Below are 22,577 nucleotides of genomic sequence, written 5' to 3' on the forward strand. Positions count from 1 at the left end.
TGCACCGTTTTGCAGGTTTCTAACAGTATAGGCAGATATTATTTTATGTGACACTATAAATATATCAGTAGGTTTTGCGTAAATCGGGCATAAACTTCCCTGCTTCACTCAGGCTGCTGACAGTAAAGGGTAATGGGGACGCTTGATTGGATAAACATTGAAATTTGTTTAAGGTAGGCGTAACCAGAAGTAAAGTAGCCAATCGCGTGTGCGGATCCATAAACCGCACAGTAGCGACTCCGCCTTCAGCGAACAACCAACAAGTTAGCTAGCTAGGTCAGGTGACTTTTTACTATGCGCTCATTCAACACATGAAGTAATTTAAAATTACTATTACTTTGAAGTCAGCGTATCAGTTGTTCAGACTTCGAACATCATAGTTAGACAACTGATATGATGTGTGAAGTTGTATTGTTGTACGAATGTCATTGTTTCTCCCGCGTCTTTGACGCCACGTACAATTTGAGACAGTTTATTGGATGAACTCGGATTGAAATGGGCGTGACCAAAAGTAAAGTAGCCAATCACCTGTGTTTGTTTTGCGATGGGCGTTTCTATCAGTCGGGCCAGTCACAGACAGAAAGAAAGCGAATCCACAGTAAACAACCAACAAGTTAGCTAAACCAGGTAGCTAGCTAGCCCTCCACCCCCCCTTTTTAAGTGTGCGTTAAAGCAATAACAAAGTCATTGAAAATAACTTTTAAGTCGGTGCAGTAGCTGTTCTGTTTCCCAGCAGTGTATGTAGGCAGCTGATAAGTTGTCACACGAGTAAGATATCTTGTGTGTTTCATTACTTTGGCAATGTTTGTGTAGCATTTAGTTAGCCGGCTAACCCTAAACTCAATTTGTGTGTAGCTAACGGCTAGCCACCGTGGACTTGTCTCAACTTGTCCCCGTTGCTTTTTTTCCGCCACAGAGACATGGCGTCGTCGGAGGGGACAGGAGCAGTGTTAAGCCCGGGTGATGCTATACCCACCGCCGAGTGCACGGTACCCGCTTGCATGTTTGCACCGGACCGGGGGTGCGCGGACGATCCATACGGGGAAGAGAGCCTAAACGACGGCGGGGGTACCAACGGCGAGTCCCAGGGTCTTTTAGACTTGAGCAACAAGGTGGGCCTTGCTTGAAATACCTTAAACTGTGTGTTTTATTTTTTGATTTAATCATGTGCTGGCAGTGAAATATGAGACAGTGACACGTACACACCAGGTGCTGGAGCTCTACTTAAAGTTTGTGTAGTAGAAAGTAACTGGATAAGACTCATACAGATATTTGAAAAGTGGTTTGACATTGTTATAACTCCTAAAAATAGTCTGCTTGGTGGATGGAAACAGAAGTACAGTAGAAAGAATATTCTACTGTCATGCTTTGATGTGGCCATTCCCCCTACTTTCACCTGACTATATAAGACATGCTTTTCCCTTCTGTTTATGCCTCCTGAAACAATGCTGGAAAAATATATGAACTGCGAAATCTGCAAGGAGTCTGAAACATTTGAAAAAGATCTTTAAAGAGGGAGACATTTGTAGCAGCCATGGCTCATACACTGTGCACAAGGATTGGTCAAAAAACTGACTGGCACGGTCGGGTAGTGAGCTTTTTAATCATTTGGTAAGCGAGTGCACAGTATATTACGACGCTGATCTAAACTGCATATTCATCCTGTCCCCGCCACAGCTGCTGCTGGTGAGTCCGACGGGGGAACAGTACGACGCACTGCTGCGACATCTACGGGAGCGGCTAGACGAGGGCTGCGGGGAGACCATCTATGTGGTTGGAATGGGCTCCGGTAAGACCGGTAGAAACTACTATTAGCTAACTCCTGTGTGTGTTGTCTGAACAGTCTCGGTTTGTTAAACCTGCATAATTTGTAAGTCACCAGAACCACCCGAATCTCTGAGCTAAGTGTCTTCGCATTCGAAAAAAACCCTTCTCAAATGTAGTACTTTATTTCCTATACTTCAGGGGTGTCCAAAGTGTGTTCCGGAGGCCATTTCCTACCCACTGCTCTTTTTTATTGGACCTTGGCACATTCTAAAAATATAATTTAACAAGAAAACAACAACAGCACAAATATAAAAATCAGCAGCAGTTTTACAAGAATAATGTCAAAATATTGAAGAAAAAAAGTTGGCGTCTAATGAAAAAAGTAGTAATTAAAAAAAATTATGGTGTAATATGACGAGGAAAAATGATCATTTTAGTAGCATTAAGTTGAAATATTAAAGAAAAGTTGTAATATTATGAAAAACATACAAAACAACGAATAAAGTTGTCATTTTTGGAAAACCAGGTTATGGAAAATGTTATAAGATCAAAATATTGTGGGAATAAATTCATAATTAATGGACGAACATTTACATGAAGAAAGTTTAAATAGTTGGAAAATTAAAGAAAAAACCAACACAGGGTTTCCCCTAGGATTTTTTTAAAACTGTGGTGGTGAGCTGCATGGGAGGGCGGACTGCCGCCTCTGTGTTGTGCCGCTGCTGTGTCTGCAATAAAAAAAAAAGAAGACAAATAGCGTTTTTTTTAAAATGACTTATTTATTTATTATTTAACTTTTTTCAACATTTAGCCGAACATGAACCGAGAACATAGCAAAACTGTTAATTTAATGGTAAAGTTGCTGAGAGCACTGCCAACATTTAAATTGCACTTTATTTACAAAACACATCTCCACTCAGTGAGCTCATTTGTCATTAAATGCACTTGTCATGTTTGAATAGAATTATCATTTACAGAAACGGGAAAGTCAGACAACATAAGGAAGAAAAACAATGTAACAGAAGTTAAGTACGTATTTACATCGTGATAATCCACATTCTTTGATAATAGATAAGTGAGGGGTGGGTTATTCTATGGGCATACTTAGCTCAACCAACAGACAGAAACTAACACATGGAGAGTGTGTGTGTGTGTATGTGTGTGTGTGAGATAATAGTGGTAATGGTAATATTGAAGAAGAAGAAAAAAATGGCTTTTGAGGAATAAATTGCTAAACAAAGTGACTTAAAAAGAAGAAAAAAACATAGAATAAAAAAAAAGTTAATATGTTGGTTACATATTCACTGATATTGACTAATCGGTGATACGTCATAATTGGCCCGATAAATCGGTAGGGCTCTAGCTGAAATAGTTGGGGGAAAAAAAACAGCAGAAATTAAAAAAGCTGTAATTTTTATGAGAATAAAGTCAGAATATTAAGAAACAAAAGTCCTATACTAACAAGAAAATAAGTCTCAATTTTCAGATAATAAACTTGTAACATTATGAGGAAAAATAACGTCATTTTCATAGCATAGAGTTGAAATATTAAAGATTTTTATTTTTTTTTTTAAGTTGGAATATGAGAAAGAAACAAAACAAAATAAAGTTGTCATTTTTGGAAAACTGGGTTGGGGAATAAGTTACAATATCATTGGAATAAAGTAATATTATATTATTAAGTAATATTAACAGAAGTAAATTGATGAAGATTATTCAAGATGAAAGTTTACATATTTTTTGGGGGGGGGGAAAGCAGCAGCAAAAATGGGGAAAAAAGAGCAAAAAGCGGAGTTGGTACTCATAAAATGTATTTTCACCGATATCACAAAGCTGAGATGCAGCTTTTGCTTTCCAAAACATCCAAGTGGCCCTTGCATCCTTTCATTGGTCACTATGTGACCCTCAGTGGACACCCCTGCTCTACTTGATTCCTCTTACACGTACGTTAGGTTGATTGAAGTTCAGTTCTGTTGGTGATTGTGTTTAGACGGCGGTGACTGCGGTCTGAACGACAAGGACATGGAGGCGTCCGTCGCCACGGTGAGGTCACTGTGCGAGCAGATCGAGGCCGACCTCATCTTGCTGAGAGAGAGGACGGAGGCGGGCAGAAAGATCAGCGACTACCTCATCCGCCGGCGTGTGGACGAGCAGGACTTCCTGGAAGTCAGGTAAGCTTTTTTGGGACACGGGCAATGAAATAAAGAGACTTAAGATTTAGGACGTAATCGCTCACGGGACCAATGGCCCAACAAGGGTACGGTCTTCGTATCCTGTGGCGACTGTTATTTATATATTATTGTGGCTTTTTGGTGCAGGGTGGCGGTGGTGGGCAACGTGGACGCCGGCAAGAGCACACTGCTCGGCGTTCTGACCCACGGCGAGCTGGACAACGGCCGAGGCTTTGCTCGCCAGAAGCTCTTCAGGCACAAGCACGAGATGGAGAGCGGCAGGACCAGCAGCGTGGGCAACGACATCCTGGGTTTCGACCATGAGGGGCAGGTGGGCATCTGGACAGGAAGTAACCCTTCAGCATCCTTCCACCCCTCGAAGGAAGTCACCTTGCTCTCTCTTGTCGTCATCATCATTGTTTCTTCAGGTGGTCAATAAGCCCGACAGCCACGGTGGCAGCTTGGACTGGACCAAGATCTGCGAGAAGTCCTCCAAGGTCATCACCTTCATCGACCTGGCGGGGCACGAGAAGTACCTCAAGACCACCGTGTTTGGAATGACCGGGCACCTGCCCGACTTCTGCATGCTCATGGTAAAACATATTGTTGCTTGGTTAAAGAGCAATTCCAAATACACAAGAGAAAATAAGACATTTCACTTCATGATGAATGACCAATTGCTTTCAGTCTCTAGATAATAAACAGTTTAATTTCTTAATCCCATTGTGCGTAGGAACAGACATAACGCATTCATCTACAAAGCAGATGAATTTAGCCATCCGAGAACGTGATTTATTTAAAAAAAAGGACAGAAATAATTATAATGCCTTTGTATTTATGAGCACTAAACTTGGAAATACTGTAAGACAAATATTCTTGATAAGATTTAGAGTTTTGCGTAAAAATGGAACCACCTACAGCAGTGGAAAACAATAGATGAAAAAGCCTATTATTCGTATGATTTTTTTTTTTTGTAATTTGCCATATATTTCAACTTTCCTTATGGCTTTACTGTATATATTTTACAACTTTTTTTTCCAAACCAAATTTTCAAAAATTGACTACTATATTGTTTTGTTTGTTTCTCACAATATTACGACTTAAAAAAAATAACATATTTGAATAATAATATATATTCAAAACATTTATATAATAAATAACATTAATATATTAATATTTATAATAATATTACAATTATAATTATATTGCAATAATGTTTTTTCTTCGTGGAATACTTTTCTCTTAATATTTTGTTGTCATAAAATTACAGCTGTTTTTTTGTTTCATTTCTGCTGTTGGGACAAGGAGGGTCCATCTATTTCAACTTTTTTGTTAATTTTCTTCTCTTAACTATGACTTTATTCCCATAATATTTTGACTTTATTCTTGTAACACCATATTATTTTTCATTTGTGTTGTGTTTGAGTTACGACTTGACGTAGTTTTTCTTTAATATTTCAACTTTGTGCTACTAAAATTACTTTTTTCGTCATACTATGATGACGTTATTCTTGTAAAATTACAACTTTTTCTCGTTTGATTAGAACTTTTTTCTCTTAATATTTTGACTTTATTCTTGTAAAATTACTGCTGATTTTTTTCATTTTTGCTGTTAGTGTAGTTTTCTTGTTAAATGATATTTTTAGAATGTGCAACAACCGCGACTTCTGCAATGACCCCCAGGCCGGACTTTGGACACCACTGCATTACACAGTATTGTCTGCTAGAAATGACCGGCGACTGAGTAGTAGCTAAAATGTTTTAATTTTCCATCTTCTTAACTCACAGCGCTGTCTTTTTGCAGCTGAAATAAACCATGTGTGAAGTCACGTTACAAACAGTGTTTCACGTCAAGGGCATATTTATGTGTTTTCTTGCAGGTTGGCAGTAACGCTGGCATCGTGGGCATGACCAAAGAGCATCTGGGCCTCGCTCTGGCACTGAACGTCCCGGTGTTTGTTGTGGTTACCAAGATAGACATGTGTCCCGCCAACGTCCTGCAAGGTACGACTGTGCACACGTGTGTATTGTTTTTTGGCTGCAACAATACATGTGTCTTCTGTCTCGGAGGATACTTCAACCCGAGACACATGACATTAGTCAGCTGACATCAAAATCCCTGCAGGCCGGAGCAACAGCGTCTCCTGTTGTGGCGTCTCAAGTGGCATGCATGAGTGCATTTGTCATCTTTTATTATCCAAATTCCAGATGAAATAAGTGTATATACATGCAATAAAAGTCCTCATTGCATTTGTAGCCACGGGTTTCATGCAAAACCTTAAAAGTAAGTCAGTTCCACCATGCACGCTCTGAACTCCGTCTACACTTCTACACTTACTTGTTGTTGCTGTTATTTTATGACGACTTGGGGAAAAAAATCTCTGAATGGCTTAAGTTTTTTCATGTGTTGCCTTGACTTTGGCTGTATTGTCATTGCCATAATTGTTTTCTATTATTTTGTAATTGCAATGTTTGATAGACTGGATGTGTTCACGAACGGTGGAAATCATGAACGCTACGTATTTTGATAGGAATACTCATTTATGAATTACATGTACCGGAAATTACCTTTAGTGCCATGTTGAATTGAATTGTGTTATTAATTATTCATGATTTATTTTATGATTATTTTTGACAAAGTATTGTATATGATTGTTAATTGTAAGTCACATACATTTCATTGCGAAACAAATGTTAGTAATTTCAAGTTCAACAACTTAAAAGCATTAAAATTTGGGTATTTTTTTGTATCAAATACCAAACCTTGGATTTTCTGTATCGTTGCACCCCTGTGAATGAGAAGTTGCGATTGCAATACAGTCGTCTACGCATGCATGAGTTTGTATTGGCCCATTCAGCCCAATCTCCCCCCCCCCCCCCCCCCCCCCCCCACCACCACCACCACCACCACCACCACAAAAGAATCACATCCAATCATTTATTATTCGTTTGTTTGTTTCTTTTTTTGTCCCCAGAAACCCTCAAATTGTTACAGAGGCTGTTGAAGTCTCCGGGCTGCAGAAAAATCCCAGTGTTGGTGCAGAACAAAGACGACGTCATCGTCACGGCGTCCAACTTCAGCTCGGAGAGGTGAGACATTAAATATTTCCCATGTACCACCCACCCCGCCCCGGATTATCATACAGCAAAATTTGTTATCGTGACAGGCCTACAAAAAAATAAAAAATAAAAGTTCTGCAGTGATTTTACTATGTAACATTACGATGAATAATAACATCATTTTTGTAGCGTAAAGTTGAAATATTTTAGAAAAAAGTTATTTTTTAAAAAATCTTAATTGTTTTGGCAATTTTTGTATCAATAAAGATTGTCCAGAGAAACCAAGCTGTATTTTGTCTATTTATTAGGAGCACCTAGATTACACAGTCGCACACAAAGAAAACAGGCAAGCTGCTCTCTGTATGAATGTGAATGTCGAACCTGCAGGCATACATAGTCAGTGTGGGAAGGTATATGAGTGGGGATTTTGTGTTGTAACGTCTACCCGGGCGTTGTAAGGATGACCAGGAGGTGGTCGATCAACCATCTCTTTATTGCAAAAACAAAACAGGCTACTGTTGACCGAGTCACGCCAAAACAACATCAGCAAACTCAACTGTCCTCTCTGCACGCAGCTAGACACACACGCGCGCGTCATTTTCAACCTGCCCTCTTATTCCTCTGCCCACAGGATGTGTCCAATATTCCAGATTTCGAACGTAACGGGGGAGAACATGGACCTTCTGAAGATGTTCCTGAACCTCCTCTCCTCCAGAACCAACTTCAATGACGACGAGCCTGCAGAGTTCCAAATAGACGACACGTACTCTGTACCGGTATGTAGTGGAAGCTAAGGTCCTCAGTCCCCCTATGATCATGATACTGGACCCCCCAGTTGGTCCCGGTGCTGCGTCATCATAAGCGCTTAGAGTAGAGTAGCCCCAGAAAGCCCATTCCTTGTTACGGCCATCAGGGGGCGACATCCTCATAATGTCCACTTGTGTCCCACCAGGGTGTCGGCACCGTGGTATCAGGAACGACGTTGCGAGGAAGGATCCGTCTGAATGACACGCTGCTTCTAGGCCCGGACCCGCTGGGCACCTTCATCCCCATCGCCGTCAAGTCCATCCACCGTAAGAGGATGCCCGTCAAAGAGGTCCGCGGCGGGCAGACTGCGTCATTTGCCCTCAAAAAGGTCAGCAAGAGTATTCGTCGTAATTTTTGGCATTCAACTCCGTCAGAAACGTTTCCATGTGATGTGCTTGTTGAATAGTTTTTTTAATGCACGTTGTTATGTTTGAGCACTGTTTTTTTTTCTGCTTGATCTTTTTGTGTGGTTTCTGCAGGAAGCAGCTGAGTGGCCCCACACTTTCTGGAGCCTATAAAAGTATGCAGGTGCGCTCTGCTCGCTCCCTGCTCTGCTCGTGCTTCCTTCATCTGCTGCAGGCTCGTTCCCACCTTGTCATGCTCCAGGGCCACTCAGCTGCTTGGTGCTGGCTGCTGGCATAACGCTGAGCAGCAGCGTGGGTTTATTTTTCTTCTTTTAATTTTAGTTCTTGTTTTTCCTGGTGTGGCCGTCTGTTTTGTTTTCGGGATTGGTTGTTTTTAGGGTGTGTTTAGGGGTAGCGGTGAGGGGACAGGACGACGGCCCTGCATAGGGGCCGGCGCATCAGGGCTTCTTCATTGGGCACGGGAGGAGTTTTTAATTTCTTTTTTTTACTTTATTTATCAACAAACGTTGCCGACTTGATTTTCCCGCCTCCTGTGTCCTCATGAAATTTGTTATGCCGTAAGACACGTAAATCCCAACCAGGAGGAGGCAGTGTTCGGTTTTTAATTCTCGTTCCTTCCCAAATCAAACCCAAACATTCACACTCCCTCGCACCTCATCAGATCAAACGCTCGTCCATAAGGAAAGGGATGGTGATGGTCTCCCCGAAGCTGACCCCGCAGGCCACCTGGGAGTTTGAAGCAGAGATCCTGGTGCTCCACCACCCCACCACCATATCCCCTCGCTACCAAGCCATGGGTGAGTGCCCATGCCTGATTTATTGAGTAGAAACCTTGTAGTGAAGAGGAGAAACTAAATTATGACTCATCCTCTTCCACGCCTCACTGGTGGAGCTGCTGGATGTTCGCACGGGGTTAAAATGTGTCTCTCTCCGTCCGCTCATCAGTCCACTGCGGCAGCATCCGTCAGACCGCCACCATCCTGACCATGAACAAAGACTGTCTGAGGACCGGCGACAAGGCCTCGGTCCACTTCCGCTTCATCAAGACCCCCGAGTACCTGCACTGTGACCAGAAGCTGGTGTTCAGGGAGGGGCGCACCAAAGCCGTGGGCGCCATCACCAAGGTAGCGCAGCACCACCTCCGCGCGACACTCACCTTTTTAAAAAACAAAACAAAAAAACAACAAAACAAAATGTGCTTGCAGCTCCTGCAATCCGTCAACACCCAGGCAGCCAAGGCGCAGCAGGCCAAGATGCAGGCCAGCAAGAAGTGCACCGAGGAGGGGCGGCCACCCAGTCCCAGCACGGCAGCCTCGCTCACGGTAAATACACATGGCGTAACGGCACAGAGCAAAGACAGTAAGGTGGTGTCTGTGCGCGCTTGCTTCGCAGCTCAAGTCGGGAGGCGGCGGACGGCGGCGAGGTGGCCAGAGACACAGAGGGAAGGGAGGCGTGAACGCGGCCACGACACCTCCGGTGGTCCCAGCGGCAGCGGCGGGCTCTGTTTAAATGTTTCACATGCGCAGGAAGGGAAGGTGACTGACTGGACACACTCTTTATCATGACTGTTGGCAGTGTTTGGCCACTGGAGGGCGCCCCTTCCTCTTTTAAACAGCAGTATTTCCTGGCGCGTTCTCTGCTTAACACAACTAAGCCAACTTTGTTTCATAGTTGAGGGGTAAATATTGTATTTATCTAATTGATTGGCAGAATTCACAGAATCTACATGCAACACCTTACCAGCAATCTTCAAGCACCATCGTCTCGTTTGGTCTAAATGCCCCCAAAAAAAGTCACACACAGTTTGTCAGTATTTTGTACAAAGTAAATCAAACTACTAACAGGAATGTGACATCAGTTCCGTGTTTGTTTGTGTTTAAAAGGGCAAACGAGTTGCCTCACTGACTGAAATGTTCAAATTGTAGCGTGTTCAATAAGCTAAGCAGCGCATCGCCGGTGCCTTTGACGGCCCCCCCTTAAACCGAGCGAGCACCTCGTTCCTCGCACTGACCTGAGGTAACCAGTGTGAGCCAGGACAATCTAAGTCTTGCTTTTTGTTTTATCTTTGCAAAAAAAAAAAAAAGCGGCATTGTTGAACACAGTGCATGTTCAAGTTCAATTCTTGTCGTTTAAATTAAACGGCTGTAGTTTGTGTTGTAAATCCTTTTCAATAAATCTGCTGCAAAAACGTATTACACTAATTGTGTTATGTTGTTCTTCATGTCAGCCGGGGGGAGAAAAAAAACACGTGGACTTGAACCGACCTGACAAAAATGATGTCAGCACTTGAAAAACATGTTGGAAAAGTGGTGTTTTCTGCCATATTTTGAGAGGTCGCTCCTAAATATAAACTCCCCTAATCCTAAACTGACCCCCAAACAGCAACCATAACCTTTAACCAGGGGGTGCATGATAATTATAGAGGGAATCATAACATCACACTGATAAATCTGATATTAAAAATAGCTCAGATAACCGATTTTTTAAAAACACTCCAATAAAGCAGATCAAGCAGCCACTATTTCACCTGCCTGTGACGTTAACGGCCTGTCGTAACTTCCCTTGAGCTCACTTGTAAACAAAATCACTTTCCGAGGAAGACATTTCACATGCAAGTTGTGCCAAATGCTCCGCGATGAGGGGAAAAAAACCCTTTGAGCACACAAAAAACCTCATCAGCCACCTGAGATGCCCACACCGCGGCCAGAGACCTCAGTGGCGTCACACCGGCTGCTCGAAGCGTGTGCCCGAATACAGTGCACCTTGCTGGGCCACAATAGGTGGCTCTTCCCGCTCTCGGGGCTGCCCAGCGCATGTGTCCAACATGAAGGCGTGTGGCGACCATAACTCCGCTTCATGACATAATTCATATGTAGAGGAGATCCGTGTTGACAATTTAGCGGCATGATCGCCGTATTAAGCATGCAGGGGTGCACGTTAAAAGTGAAAGGCAGGAAGTGCTTCCTGCATCATGCATTAATTGGTAATTAAATACACGCAGTCCACAAAGTTATCCGCCGTGCAGGATCTCCACCTCTGATTGTGAAGCAGACACCTGCCTTCCTGGTGAAACACACATGGGTGAGGCTATTATAATTTATTATTATTATATATTATCATTTTATCAGTTTATTTGGTTGCAAACAATGATGTTGTTTAGCACCACTTTGTGGGACAATAAGCATTTCAAACCCCAACCCCCGCATGGTTTTGTGCTCGGCTACATAAAAAGTTTGTTTGTCCGGTCATATTTTTTCATTGCACTTTTCTTAAAATTAATGTTAAAATCTCGTCTCGTTCTCGCGGATTTAATCTTGTGTATCGTCTCATCTTGTGAGTAATGACAATATATTGCAGTCTTGTAATTTAATTTCTACTACGTTAAACTGTATGACTGACAGAAGGGCTCACTCCGTTCTTGCCGTTGTTCTGTGGAACAAACGCTCCAAGGTGCTGAGACCAATGCACAGAGTAAACCCTCATGCTTTCTTCCAGCCCTTAAAGCAGGAGTCTCAAACTCGCGGCCCGCGGGCCATTTGCTGCCCGCCCAGTCACATTTTGCGGCCCGCGACTGGTCTTCAAAGATTACTGTAATATGACAAGCGACAAGCCAATGTTATTCGTAGGATGCACACATAAGCCTACACTTAACGAAGAGTGAGTGAGTCACTTAAAAAATGTGGTAAAAAAATTCCACCCGCATACCGCATGTCTCCATTAGGGTCACAGGTAAGCTGGAGCCTATCCCAGCTGAATGCAGCAAAATATAAACTGATCGAGCATCGATGGGAACCGTGACTAACATTCCTGGTTAGTTTGAGCGATGTGTCAATAGTTTTCGAGGAGAAAGAAGTGGAGAAACATTTGGAGATGAAATGGAGAACTTGCAGAACATGGACGTAAGACTTCCAAACACAGAATGGTAAGTGTAAATTTCTCTGGAGTTGCTTATCCTTCCATTATTGTTTTAAATCAGCTTCTTCATGAGCAGAAAGGGGTTGTTATAGCTTGTTTGATTGTATATATGGCCGCCCCCGCCACCCACAGTAAACGTAAAGATGTTTATATAACATGTATAATGCTTTGCAGCCTTGCGCTATCATGGAATGCATGTTTAGAAGACATGGGAACAAGACATGACTTACTCTGTTGTGCCAACTTTGACGTACTGGTCGTTACTATTTTTTTCCCAGTGTACTGGCGGAATAGCATCCTTTTTAAAAATGCGTTAATACCGTACTTTTGAGCCAAATGCTTCTTGTAATGGTGTTCCTTTGAAGCAGTCACCAAATGATCACTGCAAAGGTGGTCGTCCAATTGTCTCTCATTCTCTGCACTTGTTTCTTCCATTCTTGTCTGAAACCTTCGTCTTTTGGAAAAGAAAACAAGCTTACAGTATCACACCAATTCTGTGAACATCCAGCAGCAACACGTGACTGAAAAATATACTGAACCAAGTCAGCGATCTACCTCGAGAAGCATATGTTTACTCTGCTTTAGGTGAGAGGTGTCACCCTGATGACGTCACTTCCGGAAATGAGACTGTGAACTAGTTTGGCGTGGGTGGCGCCATCAACTGTAAATGTAAAACAATTGAGCAAAGTAAAACATAAACACAAACAATATATAACATATTTGAGCAAAGTTGTTGAATCATGTCAGGGACCCTTTAAAAAAATGTCAACATTATAGTGGAGAGCAGGGAGCAGCGTAAGTATTGATTTATTAATAAGTATTGATTTGTAAGTCGTAAGTATTGATTTATTTGTGCAAGCAGAAAGCTTGATGTGTGGAGCCTTTGGAAGTAAAGCCTTAAATCTTTCTTAGATGTGGAGAGGTTGAGTTTTATTTTACTAACGTGATTATGTAAAGACAGATAATTCATATTACGTGCATAAATGGAGTTGTGTACATCATGTACACGCTTTATTGGGAAATGATCTATGTTAACTTGAATGAATGTTTGTATTCCTGTTAATGTCATCTTGTCTTTACAGCTTCTCCTGCATCTCTCTTTAGATCGCTCTTGGAGCAAATGCATGGCCTCACAAGCACTTAAATGTACAATAAAAAAATAAAAATAGAGTATGTGGAAGTTTAGATGGTAATTTTGCAAACAAAATGAGTGTTTTCAACATGGAAATGAATCAACACTGTGCTACCGCTCTTGTGATTTTCATCTGCTGCCTTGATTACTGAGATTCGGAAATAGGGAGGGTGTTCTGCCTTACCACTGATTTATCCTACTTCATATTTGCAAGTACAGTGTAAAGTACAAGCATTTATAACATTTTAGACAAGAATGAAAATACAGTTTGTGCATTTACACAAGAAATGACATATTAAAATGTATTTCAAATGAATATTAGCAATAACAGCAAGGATTCCAACAACAAAGATGTCTTGTGTCACTAGGACATCATGTGACTGGCATGTCACTAACCATTTTCAAACATAATCAATCATCTTTCTCTGTCATGTAAGCAAAAAAAATAAGTCTACCCTCAGCTTCATAAAGAACACACAGAGAATAGGATAGATGTAAACTAATAAAGATAATCATGATCAGGATGGAGCTCCAGGACATGTGGTACCACCATGGACCATCACTGGTGGATCCAAACCTTCTCCTCCTTTGGCTTTCTACACCTCATCTCTGCCATCATTATTTCAGCTGCCTTCCAGCTTGATACTGTGCAGGATGCTACATTGCTTTATATAGTATCTGATCAAATAATACATATATTCAAGCTTATAAATACTAGTTGTTTTTTTTTTGGCAGCAATGACGACCTGTGTCCACCGCAGGGAGCTTTTCTTAAAATGTATGTTAAAATCTTGTCTCGTTCTCCTGGACTTACCTCGTGTATCGTCTCATCTCGTGAGTCGGGTGTCTCGTGACACCCTTAATGACAATGTATTGCAATCTAACAATTTAACTCATTCAATCCCAGACATTTTTCATAAGACAACCTTTAGTACCGACCATTTTGGACAATTTGGACTGATTTTTGAAGGCACACAGAATATTGTGTCCTATGGCTTTATAAACATGGAAGGAAAGATCAGACTCTCATCTTCTGTTTCTACCTTTTTGTGTTCTTGAGTAACCAGCAGTAGAACATAGCTAAGTTTCAGGAAAATATCAGTTCCTAACAAGAAAAGGCAGAAAACCAGCTTTTTGTGAAAAGACACATTTCGAGCAGAACTTTCACTGCTCAAATATCTAAACAACTGTACTGCAACATAAACAATACAAAAAAGGGTTGTTTTACATCAAAATAACTATTTACAATTTTCACATTTGGATCTAAACACTAACTAAACGTGCGCGCATGTGCATGCGTTAAAATTTCCCTACATTGCATAAGCTTCTGTTTGCTACACTCCTCCATACTCGTCCACTTCCTCCTTGCTGCTGAGTGTGTTTTTACATGCAAAAGGTCCATGCCCAGCTCTTATCAAATGCACTTCTGCCACCTTGTGGCCGTTTTTATGACTTAAAACTGCTCTAAAAGTGACATCTTTTAGTGTTCAATTGCATCAGCACCTCTTTTTGCCTCTCGTGCAAAAAAAATGTACAAGACGTACAAATAAATGTTTGGGATCGGGCGTTCAGGTTCATAAAAACACATGAATACGTCTTTCATACTGAATGAGTTAATTTGTACTACGTTACCTTGCACTGCTCCTTGTGAGGCTGCACTCTGTGTGCATGCTAGCTGCCCCGCCTCCACCCACTGAGACAAAGAGACTCTATGACTGACAAAAGGGCTCACTCCGTTCATGCCGTTCTTCTATGGAACAAACGAGCCAAGGTGCTGCACGCATGCACATGGCAATATATCGAGTTTATTTTCAATTATTGTGTGATTAATTAATCATCATCTGAGACATTAATTTTTTCTGAATTTCTAATTAAGATCTATCAGTGTGGAAAAGGTTATTAAGCCATTTCTAAAGCTTTCGGACTCCAGCAAACCACAGTGAGAGACATTATCCACAAATGAAAACATGGAACAGTGGAGAACCTTCTCTGGAGTGGCCGGCCAACCAAAATGACCCCAAGAGCGCAGTGATGACTCATCCAAGAAGTCACAAAAGACCCCACAACAATATCCAAAGAAATACAGGCCTCACTTGCCTCAGTTAAGGTCAGCGTTTATGACTCCACCATAAGAAAAACACTGGGCAAAAACAGCCTGCATGGCAGAGTTCCAAGACTAAAACCACTGCTGAACAAAAACAACATCAAGGCTCGTCTCAATTTTGCCAGAAAACATCTTGATGATCTGCAAGACCTTTGGGAAAATACTCTGACGAGACAAAAGTTGAACTTTTTGGAAGGTGTGTGTCCCATTTCATCTGCCACATTTCAGAAAAAGAACATCATACCAACAGTAAAATATGGTGGTGGTAGTGTGATGGTCTGGGGCTGTTTTGCTGCTTTAGGACCTGGAAGACTTGCTGTGATAAATGGAACCATGAATTCTGCTGTCTACCAAAAAATCCTGAAGGAGAATGTCCAACCATCTGTTGGTGACCTCAAGCTGAAACCAACTTGGGTTCTGCAGCAGGACAATGATCCAAAACACACCAGCAAGTCCACCTCTGAATGGCTGAAGAAAAACAAAATGAAGACTTTGGAGTGGCCTAGTCAAAGTCCTGACCTGAATCCTATTGAGATGCTGTGGCATGACCTTAAAAAGGCGCTTCATGCTGGAAAAGCCTCCAATGTGACTGAATGACAACAATTCTGCAAAGATGAGTGGGCCAAAATTCCTCCACAGAACTTTTGTCATAAATATACAGTAGGCATCTTACAGTTGAGTTAGTTTATCCATAATCGTAATAATACAGATGAAAGTTGATTCTCAGTGTGTAGTTTGAAACGTCTGTTCACTATTGCCGCGGGGGAACAAGAGCGAATCAGGAGGGGAGCTTAATGTCAGCTGACTGATGTCATATGATGTCTACAAAGTGACGTTTATGCGGTTGACCCGAAGTACCTTCTCGATCGACCGATAGCTTGTGGGCAGCCCTGGGTTATGGTATGTGTCTAGGGGTTAGGTTCGCTTCATGGTTAAAGGTTTGTGTTGGAGGCAAGGTTAGGGTTATAAGAAAATTAATCATAGATTCGATTTTTATCGCCTTTTTTTACAAGGTACCCTAAGCCCTTCACAGTGAACCCATTTGTCATTCACTCCACAGTCACAGAAGTGGGAGTGGTGGTAATGTACAGCTGTAGCCACAGCTAGCAATTGGCGCCTCCAGCCTCTCCAACCACCACCAAACATGCATTCACATTCATACACCAGAGCAGGCAGCACTGGAGTGTCTTGCCCAAAGACACAACAGTGACTGGGATGGATGAAGCAGGGTATGAACCACCAATCTTCCTTCCTTTCTTCCTTTCTGGACCACTTGCTCTTCCTCATGAGCCACTGCCGCCCTTAGGGTTATGGTTTGGGTGTTAGGTCTGGGTCAGGGCCAATGCCAGGTCACACATAGTGATTGCGTAGTGACTGTTGTTGCTATTGATACTTTTATGGCCCTGCAGCGGCCCAGCACTTAATGAAATAGGACATCCATCCTAGGATGCGTCCCACATATTCTCTCTTTTATAGCGTCTGCTTGTCCACGCCTGGCATCCCCAGAGGGAGGCGCCGAATGAAAGGAAAACAAAGCAATCAGTCCTTGCAAAGTACCAACAGGCCAACTCTGTTTGCAATCATTGGCAGCGGATAGCTGACTCTTTCTGCGCTGTTGAGCAAATGTGACTGAAAGTCATTTGCACAGAAAGATGATTGTTGGTCTTTATGGAAATGACATCATCACATCTTGCCTCCTGTACACCAATGAAGGAGCAGTCTGAATATTTTGTCTTTTAGCAACAATAACAACAAAAAAACAGCTGATATTCATGATGGGTCAGCCTGACGGGCCAAAAGCCACCAGGTTCGTCTCAAATGCCATTTTTTAAACTTATTTTAACAGTTCCATGTAGTGTAAAAACGTTATCTTCATGGCCAAAGATTCTGTCCTCACTCTTTAACAAATGCGAGTGGACAAACTTCCACCCAAACTTTCCACAGCTTCAAATTCCAGCAATCCAAATAAGACCGAGACATTTTTTTAATGAGGCGAGATTATACGACAATTAATCAGGCGCTGCGGAGGTAAACAAAAAAAGAAGAGCGGATGAAACCTGGCAGAGCACAAAATAAATGCCTTAATAAATAAAGATTCACATGCATTATTGAATTTGGCTCTCAGCGCTTTTTTTCCCCGCTGCTGTCATCCAAAACAAAGTCGTTGGAAATAATAGCAGCTCCAGTAAGAAGACTTGATTTTGTCTTAATTTATACTTCTATCATTTGGAGTCTTTGAATTATTAATGACACTTTCAAAAGTCTTTAATTTCCTGGTGTGTGTGTGCGTGTGAGAGAGAGTGTGGTCATATGGTACTTGGCCAGCAGATGGCATCGCTATGTTAGGTTCCACTCAGGGGTTTGAGGCCGGTGATGGTGTTGGGGGGAGGGTTAAGTGTGTAATCATTTCACAGAATAGCTCTACCTTTTGAACCAGCACCCCCACCCCAGGGGCACTATTGCAGTGAATGAATAGAATAACATATAGACTGCCAGAAAAGAGGAAACGTGAGTGTGCTTTCATATGACTGGAGGGTGAATGTGAAAATGTGATTTTCTAATAGTGTCAGTGCTGAGAGTCAAACACTGTGTGGAACAAATTGCTAAATGCTACAACGGCACGTGATAGCTTGGCCATTTTTCATTCTGGTACATAACCAGTGAGCTATTATTTTTAAACGCACAAAATCTGCAAGAAGAGGCATTGTAAAGGAGGTAAGAATGACACGCTCACCTTTAATTAGCCAATCAAAATTGCAGACCAATTAAAACCCCGCCTACTCAACTCAGGTCGTAACATTAGCATGCTAAGCCACACAAAGTTGCCGTTCGCCTTAATGTTATTTGTTCATTCATCAGCAGCGGGTACTATATAAAGACGTACAGCACATGATATGCATGCGCAAACTCCTTTAAAACTGCACACACGTTTTTTAAGAAAGTGCTGAGTGGACAGGTCCATCTCCTCCCCAGGATTCATCAGTGTGCTACCACAAGTCTGCTGACTCCAGTAAATGCCGGCAGCCGATTTCAGATGAATAAATAAACAAACACACCTTGAAGGCACCGTCTTGTTGTGATAGCAGGCGTGAGTAATCCAGAAGGGCCGCCTCACAGCCAGTTAAAGCTCAGTGTTCATGACACGGCGGGTCTGGACCAGGATGACTCTGAAGGGTAACGGCGATTCTTGTCACTGGACCCTTTTCCAATCCTGCCAGTCTGCCGTTGTTAGGAATAACAAGGATAATCCCACTGGTCAGCAGCTTCACTGACTTGCATAACCAGTGAATAGTTAAAAGCGGTCAGGGAAATGCGGAAAAACTCAAGATGAATTGGTCTAGGCCTGTTGGGTTGGGTTAATGTTGGGTTAGTGTTGGGTTTTTGTCAAAAACCCAACACTAATGCCAAACATTAAAAATTAGGCGGGTGAACTTCATGAAGCTTTGAGGCTTTCCTTCCAATGATTCCGGAACAGATTAGGAGCTTTGGTGCTCCAGTGAAAGCAACATTCGGGATATTTTGTGGAAGAGTGAAGTCAAAGCAACCTATGACACTAAACGCAGTGAAACACAGGTCGCCGTTACTAACGCACAAAAACACGTGCCAATGCTCTCCTTACAAGCTAACATTGTTCAATAGCTCGGTGGTTACTGAAGACACACGTTAGCACCAAAATAACTTTGCCACCAATCCGTTTCGAGCCGTCAATACGCACTGTGACGTATGACGCTTTGAACGTAATCGTTTCGAAGCAGTGTGATTCAGGAAGTCTGACACCCTTCTGGTTTTTGGGTTCATTTTACCATCTGTAGTTTTAGGGTTAGATTTTGGTTTGGGGTTAGAGTTAGGTCAAGGGGTTACGGTTAGGTTTAGGGTTGGGGTTAGGGTTTTGATTGGGGTGGTCTAGGTTTACTGGTATAGTTAAAGTTGGGGGAGTTTAGTTTTAGTAACTTACAGTAACTTACAGTACAGTACTTACAGTACAGTAACAGTAACTTACATACAGGTGTTGCATCATTCAAGAATACCTGTTTTTTTGCATGTGCCCTGCGATTGGCTGGTGACCAGTCCAGGATCCATGCCCTGCCTCTCGCCCAAAAGTCAGCTGGGATTGGCTCCAGTGAGGACAAGCGGCATAGACAATGAATAAATGAACGTTTTTTTTCAGTGCACAGGACACCCCATCAGGACACCCCATCAGGACACCCCATCAGACTCTCAGAGAAACACACACGAGTCACAGAAGAAGACACGCAGACTAAAGTATCACCTTACTCAGTCATCATATTCTGTTCCTTCTTAAACACAAACTACTACGTTAGAAAATAAAGATGATGGATGACTTGATGTTTTATAGCAAAAGTTATTTTACAGAATTGCCGGCACATCTAATGTTGGCCTACAACTTTGTGACTTTGGTGGTTGTTTCCAAGTCACATGCTGTGTCCCACTCTGAAAGGACTATAAATGAGATGAATCACACGTCCTCCTCCGTCAGTGAATTCTCTCCGTTGGCTCCTAATAGGACACTAATATAGCTGCAGCCTATATTATCTGCAGCCGGGAGGCCTTGGCGGGGAGCATAAAGTGGCAGCCAAGTCTCTCTGTCATGTAAAAGTCCAGCTCGCTTCTCATATGCGTGTGTGATATAGATTGGTGGTAATCTATTGTAAATGTGCGAGAGTGTGTGATGAATCCTTCCGGTGTTCGTTTTTCACCACGCTGACTCTTTCACTCGAGAGTCCCGAGCACGAGTCACTACTGGATCGTTAACAGTTCGCGCGCTGATTTGCGAGGCGACGGGGAAAGCGAAACTTTCCATCATCTGTCGCAGGGCACAAGAGATAAACATTAATCCTGCAAATGCAACACCACCCCAGTCCCCCAACCCCCCCAAGCAGGTGGGGTGGCTCAAGTGACAAATCAACAATCAAAAGAAAAGTAGTATGGCTCCGTCATCCTTAAGCACATCTAAAAGTAATGGCAAGTGCCGAGAGACATTCCTTTTTAAAAGTAATATTTTTCCAAGTGTTTTTACGATAAACTTCTAGAAATCTTTTCCACACCTCATCTCTGCCATCATTATTTCAGCTGCCTTCCAGCTTGATACTGTGCAGGATGCTACATTGCTTTATGACATCAAGTCATATATAGTATCTGATCAAATAATACATATATTCAAGCTTATAAATACTAGTTGTTTTTTTTTTTGGCAGCAATGACGACCTGTGTCCACCGCAGGGAGCTTTTCTTAAAATGTATGTTAAAATCTTGTCTCGTTCTCCTGGACTTACCTCGTGTATCGTCTCATCTTGTGAGTCGGGTGTCTTGTGACACCCTTAATGACAATGTATTGCAATCTAACAATTTAACTCATTCAATCCCAGCCATTTTTCATAAGACAACCTTTAGTACCGACCATTTTGGACAATTTGGACTGATTTTTGAAGGCACACAGAATATTGTGTCCTATGGCTTTATAAGCATGGAAGGAAAGATCAGACTCTCATCTTCTGTTTCTACCTTTTTGTGTTCTTGAGTAACCAGCAGTAGAACATAGCTAAGTTTCAGGAAAATATCAGTTCCTAACAAGAAAAGGCAGAAAAACAGCTTTTTGTGAAAAGACACATTTCGAGCAGAACTTTCACTGCTCAAGTATCTAAACAACTGTACCGCAACATAAACAATACAAAAAAGGGTTGTTTTACATCAAAATAACTATTTACAATTTTCACATTTGGATCTAAACACTAACTAAACGTGCGCGCATGTGCATGCGTTAAAATTTCCCTACATTGCATAAGCTTCTGTTTGCTACACTCCTCCATACTCGTCCACTTCCTCCTTGCTGCTGAGTGTGTTTTTACATGCAAAAGGTCCATGCCCAGCTCTTATCAAAGGCACTTCTGCCACCTTGTGGCCGTTTTTGTGACTTGAAACTGCTCTAAAAGTGACATCTTTTAGTGTTCAATTGCATCAGCACCTCTTTTTGCCTCTCGTGCAAAAAAAATGTAAAAGACGTACAAATAAATGTTTGGGATCGGGCGTTCAGGTTCATAAAAACACATGAATACGTCTTTCGTACTGAATGAGTTAACTTGTACTACGTTACCTTGCACTGCTCCTCGTGAGGCTGCACTCTGTGTGCATGCTAGCTGCCCCGCCTCCACCCCTGACACAAAGAGACTCTATGACTGACAAAAGGGCTCACTCCGTTCATGCCGTTCTTCTATGGAACAAACGTGCCAATGTGCTGCACGCATGCACATGGCAATATATTGAGGTCGGCAAAATTATCGATTTTATTTTCAATTATTGTGTGATTAATTAATCATCATCTGAGACATTTATTTTTTCTGAATTTCGAATTAGATGTATCAGTGTGGAAAAGGTTATGAAGCCATTTCTAAAGCTTTGGGACTCCAGCAAACCACAGTGAGAGCCATTATCCACAAATGAAAACATGGAACAGTGGTGAACCTTCCCAGGAGTGGCCGGCCAACCAAAATGACCCCAAGAGCGCACTGACGACTCATCCAAGAGGTCACAAAAGACCCCACAACAACATCCAAAGAACTGCAGGCCTCACTTGCCTCAGTTAAGGTCAGTGTTCATGACTCCACCATAAGAAAGACACTGGGCAAAAACAGCCTGCATGGCAGAGTTCCAAGACCAAAACCACTGCTGAACAAAAAGAACATTAAGGCCCGTCTAAATTTTGCCAGAAAACATCTTGATGTTGCCCAAGACCTTTGGGAAAATACTCTGTGATCTGACGAGCCAAAAGTTGAACTTTAGTGTTGCATCATTAAAGAATACCCGTTTTTGGTGACCAGTCCAGAGTGCATACCCTGCCTCTCGCCCAAAAGTCAGCTGGAATTGGCTCCAGTGAGGACAAGCGGCATAGAAAATGAATAAATGAATGTTTTTTTTTCAGTGCACCGGACACCCCATCAGACTTCTAAAAACTAAAACTTCTAAAAATCTTTGTATCTGTGTATATATCTTTGTAAAAAGTTTAAATAAAACGTATAGCTTAGTTAAAGACAACTGTCAACATTAAAACTTTTTCTCTTTATGTAGTGCATTTTGCTGTTTGTCTTTTTTGAAATATTGTTTAATTTTATTAACATGTGCCAATGGCCCCCAGACCTCACTTTGGACACCTATGCTCTAAATGAAGAATGAAGAAACGTCTTCTACAAAAAACTGTTGTGCTTTGGTTTGTTCTAGACAGTAGCTCCACCTAGTGTTGG

At 42.1% G+C, this 22,577-nt stretch overlaps 1 protein-coding gene across 2 annotated transcripts; it reads left to right on the plus strand.

Moving 5' to 3' along the window:
* Positions 1–547: 547 nt before the first annotated feature.
* gtpbp1l (GTP binding protein 1, like) lies at positions 548–10,367 on the plus strand. 2 transcript variants are annotated; one of them, XM_054780529.1, is made up of 14 exons: positions 548–627; positions 917–1,112; positions 1,678–1,789; positions 3,758–3,938; positions 4,086–4,269; positions 4,367–4,531; positions 5,819–5,942; positions 6,914–7,028; positions 7,630–7,774; positions 7,951–8,133; positions 8,832–8,967; positions 9,116–9,294; positions 9,376–9,492; positions 9,563–10,367. In XM_054780529.1, exons 2-14 carry the CDS (start codon positions 921–923, stop codon positions 9,677–9,679), a joined length of 1,950 nt encoding a protein of 649 aa, XP_054636504.1. In that variant the 5' UTR covers positions 548–627; positions 917–920; the 3' UTR covers positions 9,680–10,367. The 2 variants fall into 2 exon arrangements, with proteins under 2 accessions (XP_054636504.1, XP_054636503.1); XM_054780528.1 differs by having other exon boundaries at positions 621–768.
* The last annotated feature ends 12,210 nt before the right edge of the window (positions 10,368–22,577 follow it).

The sequence above is a fragment of the Dunckerocampus dactyliophorus genome, chromosome 6, assembly GCF_027744805.1.
Source record: "Dunckerocampus dactyliophorus isolate RoL2022-P2 chromosome 6, RoL_Ddac_1.1, whole genome shotgun sequence".
NCBI classification, from domain to species: domain Eukaryota; kingdom Metazoa; phylum Chordata; class Actinopteri; order Syngnathiformes; family Syngnathidae; genus Dunckerocampus; species Dunckerocampus dactyliophorus.